The sequence below is a fragment of the Tamandua tetradactyla genome, chromosome 7, assembly GCF_023851605.1.
Source record: "Tamandua tetradactyla isolate mTamTet1 chromosome 7, mTamTet1.pri, whole genome shotgun sequence".
In the NCBI taxonomy this organism is placed as follows: domain Eukaryota; kingdom Metazoa; phylum Chordata; class Mammalia; order Pilosa; family Myrmecophagidae; genus Tamandua; species Tamandua tetradactyla.
Window position 1 is genome coordinate 62,620,353 of NC_135333.1, and position 7,889 is coordinate 62,628,241.

The 7,889-nt window shown below is 46.3% G+C and overlaps 1 protein-coding gene across 6 annotated transcripts; it reads left to right on the forward strand.

Annotated features, from left to right (window-relative positions):
- The first annotated feature begins 236 nt into the window (after nucleotides 1-236).
- On the forward strand, nucleotides 237-6,806 carry FBXL14 (F-box and leucine rich repeat protein 14). Of its 6 annotated transcripts, XM_077169615.1 has the most exons (3): nucleotides 349-429; nucleotides 531-1,538; nucleotides 2,927-3,184. In XM_077169615.1, exons 2-3 carry the CDS (start codon nucleotides 604-606, stop codon nucleotides 3,021-3,023), a joined length of 1,032 nt encoding a protein of 343 aa, XP_077025730.1. In that variant the 5' UTR covers nucleotides 349-429; nucleotides 531-603; the 3' UTR covers nucleotides 3,024-3,184. The 6 variants fall into 6 exon arrangements, with proteins under 6 accessions (XP_077025726.1, XP_077025728.1, XP_077025729.1 ...); XM_077169611.1 differs by lacking the exon at nucleotides 2,927-3,184 and adding an exon at nucleotides 6,633-6,806 and having other exon boundaries at nucleotides 237-1,538; XM_077169613.1 differs by lacking the exon at nucleotides 2,927-3,184 and adding an exon at nucleotides 6,633-6,806 and having other exon boundaries at nucleotides 237-1,533.
- Nucleotides 6,807-7,889: the final 1,083 nt, after the last annotated feature.

Here is a 7,889-nt window from a genome sequence, read left to right on the forward strand (position 1 = left end):
GGCGTGGTTAGACCGCAGGCGGCGGCGGCGGCGGCGGGCCCGGCCGGGCTCTGGGAGCGAGGAAGGGGCGCCTTCCCCGCCCGGGATGTGAGGACCGAGCGGAGCCCGGGGCGGGGGGAGGGCAGGGAGGCGACGCCGGCAGGCAGGCAGGAAGGAAGGACGGACGGAGCAGGAGGAGGAGCGGCTGCGGCAGCCGGAGCCGGAAGGCGGGGAGGGGCCGTCAGTTGGGCCCGCGGCGGCGGCAGCGGCCGGGAGGAACCGCGCGCGTCGCCTCCGCGGGGCCCGAGCGGCGGAGCCCGCTCCTCCTCCCCCCGGCGCTGCGGAGGGGGGAGGAGGAAGATGGAGACCCACATCTCATGCTTATTCCCCGAGCTGCTGGCCATGATCTTCGGCTACCTGGACGTCCGGGACAAGGGGCGTGCGGCGCAGGTGTGCACGGCCTGGCGGGACGCCGCCTACCACAAGTCGGTGTGGCGGGGTGTGGAGGCCAAGCTGCACCTGCGCCGGGCCAACCCGTCGCTGTTCCCCAGCCTGCAGGCCCGGGGCATCCGCCGGGTACAGATCCTGAGCCTCCGTCGCAGCCTCAGCTACGTGATTCAGGGCATGGCCAACATCGAGAGTCTCAACCTCAGCGGTTGCTACAATCTCACCGACAACGGGCTAGGCCACGCGTTCGTGCAGGAGATCAGTTCCTTGCGCGCCCTCAATCTAAGCCTCTGCAAGCAGATCACCGACAGCAGCTTGGGCCGCATCGCCCAGTATCTAAAGGGCCTGGAGGTGCTGGAGCTTGGGGGCTGCAGCAACATCACCAACACTGGCCTCTTGCTCATCGCCTGGGGCCTGCAGCGCCTCAAGAGCCTTAACCTCCGCAGCTGCCGCCACCTCTCGGACGTGGGCATCGGGCATCTGGCTGGCATGACCCGCAGTGCGGCCGAGGGCTGCCTGGGCCTGGAGCAGCTCACGCTGCAGGACTGCCAGAAGCTCACCGATCTTTCCCTAAAGCACATCTCCCGCGGGCTGACGGGCCTAAGGCTCCTCAACCTCAGCTTCTGCGGGGGAATTTCGGACGCGGGCCTCCTGCACCTGTCGCACATGGGCAGCCTACGCAGCCTTAACCTGCGTTCCTGTGACAACATCAGTGACACAGGCATCATGCATCTGGCGATGGGCAGCCTGCGCCTCTCGGGGCTGGATGTGTCCTTCTGTGACAAGGTGGGGGACCAGAGTCTGGCCTACATAGCTCAGGGGCTGGACGGCCTCAAGTCCCTCTCCCTCTGTTCTTGCCACATCAGTGACGATGGCATCAACCGCATGGTGCGGCAGATGCACGGGCTGCGCACGCTCAACATCGGACAGTGTGTGCGCATCACGGACAAGGGCCTGGAGCTGATCGCTGAGCACCTGAGCCAGCTCACCGGCATCGACCTGTATGGCTGTACCCGAATCACCAAGCGCGGACTGGAGCGCATTACGCAGTTGCCCTGCCTCAAGGTACTCAACCTGGGACTCTGGCAGATGACGGACAGTGAGAAGGTCAGGTGAGGGCGGCAGCACCAGCTCCCCTTGTCCTGCCCTCTTCACCCTTCCTTTACCACCACCGCCCCCTCCTCCCTCTCCATGCATATGTATACATAAATCATTGCAGTCGATGGGATGGGGCGAAGGAGGAAGCCTCAGGCTCGTTTCTCCTTCCTCCCACCATCCATCCCCTACCAAGCGCCCATTCTCACCCCATCTGGGGATGGAAACCGATCTAACCCCATCACTCTTCTGATACCCTAAGCTTGTTCCCCTCTCCTTTCCCCAGAGGAGGGAGAGATGGACTCAGTTACTTACCCACTCCTCTTTGGAAGACGGATGGAGGACTGATTCAGCTACTGTTTCCCCACTGTGATGCATTTGAAAATGGGGTGGGGGACGGGGGAGAGTAACTAGTCCTTTCAACCCTGGGGAGTTGAAGAAAATGTCTGCCTTCACTTAAACTTTCATTTGAATACTGTGATCTGGTTTTTATTTTGAAGTGTATAAAAAGCAAACCCAACTACAACGGCCTTTTCACCCTTCTTTCACGTCTGTAACTAGTTCCAGTCTTCTCATCACTTCTCCTTTTACCAAACTTTGATGTTCATTGTTATCTTTTATCTTTTTTTTTTTTTGGAAGAAATTTGAAATCACAGCCTTTTTTAAAGTACTTTTTTTTCTGCTGAAAATATTCTATATATTATATATATATAAATTATATATATATGTGTGTGTCTGGCTACCTCGTTTTAGTTTACTTTTTTCTCTGAAGCCCTGGAATTCTACAAGAGAGATATTTTGAGACTGAAACATTTTGTGCCTACCCTGGAAAGATGCCCGTTGGGTTTGTATGTCTTTTTTGTTTTGGCTTCTTCCCAACCCATCATCCATCCAGTGTGTCCCACTTCCACTTTCTGGCTATAATTTTCTCCATATCCATTGGGATTTGAGGACCTAATGATATTTCTAAATCTTGACTTAATTTATAGCACAAATGTGTGGGAGAAATGAGAGTTGAACTGTTTTTTTGTTTGTCTGTCTGAGATGCAGATTATGTCTTGAAGATGATTATTATATATGCAAACTCTGCCCTTCTTCGCCCTCTTTCCAAGTTTCCTCACAAAAAGGTCACCCAGTGAGGCTTCCTATTGGAAGCAGAGGAGCAGAGCTGGCCTGCAGGAGCCCCTGGGCTCAACGCAAAGGGAGGAAGGAGACTGAAATCCATGTCTATCTCTGTTCTGTTAATAAAATGGAGTTTGTGGGTTTTAAAAAATTGTTTCTAAATGGAAGAATAGATGACTTTCTTTATTTTGGTGGGGGTTTGAACTTGTGGCTTTAAAAACAAAAGATTCGCTTTTGAGTAGGATGTATATTTTTGTTGGATTTTTTGTTTATTTTTTTTTAGAATCCTCCACAGCAACATGCCAGATCTTTACCAACATGGAGTAAAAGGAACCCAGAGACCTTTATCAATTAATTGTACTGTTTGTGAATTTATATAAATAATTACAAAGATCCTCTTAAAACGTTTATATTCTTACAGTAAAAGGTTAAACTGATATTTATATAATAAAAGAGGAAATATGAAGTATGTTTTGGAAAAAAAAACAAACCTCGTATCTGTGCATTATTTTGAAGGCATTGTGTGTTTGGGTTCATGCCAGGGTAGGAGGTGCTATTTGGTGTGCTCAAAGTCAAAGGAAATAAGGTTCAGAATTTGCAGCCTCTGCGGTGCAAGGAAACGCAAGGTTAAAAGTTTATTCTGTATTAGGCTTACTACTGACATCCAAATGTTCTGTTTCTAGAAATGTGATTAGTCTGGAGATTACAGAGCTTTTGGTTTTAAACTCAACAACATGGACATTTAAAGAAATTGAACAAAATGGGGGGGGGGATTTTAACCAGCTTTTTAATAGTCAGTTTCCCCCCTAGTGGTCCTTTGTGGGGTGGGGTGAGGGTGGAAATGGGATCTAGGAGTAGATACTGAAAAGTGGGTCATGAGATCTGGAAGTGGGGAAGAAAGATGGATTTCTTGGCCCTTGGAGTGGGTGTGAGTGGAGGGAACTGAAGCCATTGTTCAGAAAAGTTAAAAGAGCACTGTCCCTGCCTGCTCGCCTGCTCAGTCATGCATACTGAATCTCCCTGAGTGAGTGAGGGTCCCAGTGGAAGGGAGGAGGGCAGTTCAACCCCTCTTTTTAACATTCCCCTCCAGGCCTGGCTGTATTTAAGCACTTTCCTGGGGGATGGGGCCCTTGGCCGGGAATTCTTACACATTTGCATTTTAAGCACTTCCAGCTCTGAGGCTGGCCACTCCTCCCTGTTATAGAGGGTTCTAAGACTGACTTCAGGACAGATGAATACCCACAATTCTAGCAAAGAAGCTGCTCTGGTAGGCAATAAATAAGCTGACACCCAGTGGTAGGGTTGTGGAAACATAAAGAGTATAAAAGCTCTTTAACAGTGGAGTAATTCATATTCCTGATTTCACAAGGGTCTATCTTAGTTGTTTCTGAGATTACTTTTTTTTTTTTTTAAACACTGATCCCAAGCAAGAGCTGATAAGAGTAGATAAAACTTTCCTGGATCAGCCCCTCTTTCCAGGAAGGAGGCTAAAGCTCAGGTTTTTCTTGGGATAAGATTATTTTGTAAAATTTCCAAACTTTCTGATTGAACGTAACACAAAAGCAGCATTGTTTCTTTCTAGAGAGGGACATCACAATTGGGTCTAATCGAGCCTGACACTAGATCCATCTTCCTTTTCTTTGGGGAAGGTGTAGATCTCTTTCTTCCCACTTACATTACATTGCATATTGCCTGGGAAAAAAAATAGTTATGTGTGAACCCTAGTAAGAAATAAGGATTCTGGATTAGGGTCAGTTTGTCATTTGGCACCTGACACTACAATGCGTGAAGGTTAACACGAGTTATGGAGGTTCTAAGCCTGGCTTTTCTTTCAAGAGCTTGCATGACTGCACAGTTCCAGTCAGTAAAAACGCAGGCGCCTCCCAGGTCTTAGGTGCTATGCTCCCATTCTTCATTTTAATTCACAAAATAATCCTGCCAGCTATAACCTAGAGGGTTTTCTGCTTTGCTTAGCTTTTTTTTTTTTTTTAACATTAAATATACACTTCATTAGAGGCTGGTAAATTAATATTTCAAAGTTAAGAGCATGGGCCTAGTGTCCTTATCCCAAATTGGGCATACTTAAGAACAACTGTCCGGAGCTTCTCTGGAAAAGATGAATAAACCACTAGTTATCTCATTAGTCAAGATCATTTGCTAATCTCAGGCTTTTTGGATGAAGGAAATGAACATGTGTTGAGAACCTATGGTGTGCTTTGCATGGTACCTGGTAAATATCTCATTTTAACCCACTGTGAAACAGGTATCCCTTTCTTTACAGTAAGGTATGGAACTTGCCTAAAGGCACCCAGCCTGAAAGCTAGCGGGGCAGGATTGCAAACCCAGGTCTGGGTCTAAAGTCCAGTTCCCTTCTCTATGAGGTTTTGTTTTGTTCCCGGTCTGACCCTGTTTTCCAGGAAGGTGACCCTCACTGAAGTGATCGGCAGCTGTGAGGAGCTCCTGCCCCAGGGCACAGCTTGGGAAGAAGGGTGGGCTTCCGGAGGTAGGGAGGATGCGATGGGCACCACACCAAAGGAAGGCAAAGAAACCCCTTAAAGAGTATAAGCTCTAGGAAATGAACTGCTACGTATGGGTGGGGCAGGGGCGGGTACAAATGTTAAAAACACATTAAGGCAATTTTAGGTATCTACTGAAACTCAGGACTGAAAAAACAAAATATAAAAATATATATCTTATCTACAAAGTAATAAACCTTATCTAGAAACTGGGTAGTGGTAAAGAAAGGGCTTCATGTACCTCTCCCTTCTGTGTCTCTTTGGGCAGTAGCCCTTTAATATCTGCACTGAAAAGACAACCTATAACTGCAACTGGGGTGTTCAGACACTTTCTGCAGCTTTCCCCCACCCCAGGGCATAACAAGTCCCAAGCTGAGTATACTGGGCGCCTTGTGCAAGTCTCCCTGCCCTGGGACTCCTTCCTGCTGAATTCCTATCCTAACTTGGTGGGGAGAGGGGCAGGATTTGGAGAAACCTGCTTGATTTATTCTACACTGGCAACAGCAACAAGGATGTTTGCCTAACTATTACGTTTATTAAAACTGAAATAGTTAAGAAAAACTGGTCATAATTTCATAATTCAAATCAACAGATTTGAAAAAGTAAATTTTCCTTTTATTGAGTTTCTTTTCAAAGATAAGAACTTTCTTTTAAAAGATACATCTGAGGACTGTAAATTGAAGCATAGCTTATCCCCCAAATCTTGGTGCTTTCCTGCAACAGTTACTAGGTAGATACAGTCTTGCAATATAAGTAAAACCTTTTACTTTTGACATGGAGAATTTGAACTCAGGTTTTCAAAGGGGAAAGGGTAGTGGCCCGCAGGGACCACTGTGTTCCAAAAGAAGAAGAACCTCTTGATTAAAAGCTCAGATCTGTAAAACAAAACCAAGACCTCATGCAGCTTCTGACAACTGTCTCTCCCCAGTGGGATGAAAGGGGGAGCCCCTGGCCTCTGATCTTAGCTCTGTTCTGCCTTCGAGAGGGAGGGACTGTGTGAGTCAGCTAGTGGTTCCTGCTTTCTGTTCTCTTTCTCTTCCCTGCATCAAACATCAGCCCTTTTAAAAGTTAATTCTATCCCTTTAGTGTAGGGCAAGACCTACATTTTGTGCCACTGTGAACCCCTGAGGAACCAGAGGGGTGAGGCTTTCTGGCAAAATAATGTTGACTGCGGGTAGAGCACAGACATCAGAAAGCCATGTGCAAACCTAAGCTTATGCTTGGGCCACATATTCAAATATTGGGTAGCCAGTTCAATTTTTTTTCAAAAAATTGCATGCAGTGAGACATGAAATAATCATATTTGGATTAGTGCCAGCTGTTATTCATTTGCTTATCATTATCAAAGGTAAATGGTATGGCTGGGATAACAGCATATATTCTCAGCTCTTGGATGGGAAGCAGGTATTTCTAATCAGTTGGTAAGTTTAAATCTCCACAAATGTTCAGTTCCAGTCTTTTCCTCTTTTCTAGGAATTGCTTTGATTTTGCCTGGTGGAGCTGCCTTTACCAACCCAGGACACTTGATTCTTTGTAAGGCTGCGTCTTCCCATTAAGGTGCAAGAAAAAGTAAGCTTGAGATCTTAACTGCCCAACACTACAGTGGGCACTGCTTACCACCCCAAATAAAACAAAACAGAAACCGGGTCCCTCAGCCTGCTGTTTGTTAACCCAGAAACATGTGCACATCTTCTTAGAAACAAAGACTTAAGTGTTTATTTTCTTATTACTCTTCTACTTTTAATTGTTTTAGGGGCAAGTGCCACATATCCTTAGAAGTCCATTTTTATTTCTGATAGTGGAAGTGGCAAGTCCCAATTAAAGAGGTACTTTAATCAGGTCTCCCAAAGCCAGCCGGTGTGATGGCTGTCATTTACTGGAATGATTTCATCATAGCACAGTGTTTAAGTCCTCTGTTGCAAAATTTTCCTTTTCCCAAACCTGGCAGATACCGTACATTTAATCTTATCAATGGAGAAAGAGTCCTGACAGGGTTGAAAAGGTTCTGCCTAAGTGACAAGTCAGTTTCAGAACCAAGGCTGCTCCAGACAGTAATGACAGAGGTGATAGCATGCAGGTGGTTGTTTGATCTTTCCCGGAGACACTGCAACTACCAACAGACCCTTCTCTTCAGAAAGGTGCTAAACTATAGCTTAGTATTTTTGGTGGGAGTAAAAAACAAAATAGAACAAAACAATAACCCTGAAAGTCATTACTACAATTTAATACGCATTGAGTTATGCAGACTTTCTTAGATATTGTTTCCAAGCACTATATGTACACAATTACTCAAGAAGCTGAAAAACCAGTGCAAGTTGGCAAATGGACTACAGGGGATGACAATAGCTAGTAGTGCCGAATCTGTTGCCTGTTACCCTCCAAGGGCTTGAGCCAGTTTCAAAAACACTGCTTCGCCACACACAGTGATGTGAAGTACAGATGCTGGACGTCTGTGCTTGTGATAGCCTCAAAGCTAAGAACTTACAGACAAGTTTGCCACACTACAAATGTCCATCACACAACTCTACTGCAATCCTTTTACAGTCTTTCAGAATCAAGTTCAGGAACACCAGCTATTTTCTCTTCATTCAAAGGTAAAAACACTTCACAGATGTTTTAGTTACAAGACCCTCTTGTTCAGGAAGAGTAAAAGGGTCTAATTTGTTAATACCAGGCACCCTCTTATATTTATTACTCCTCAATTTATGTAATCTACACTTGAGAAGAATT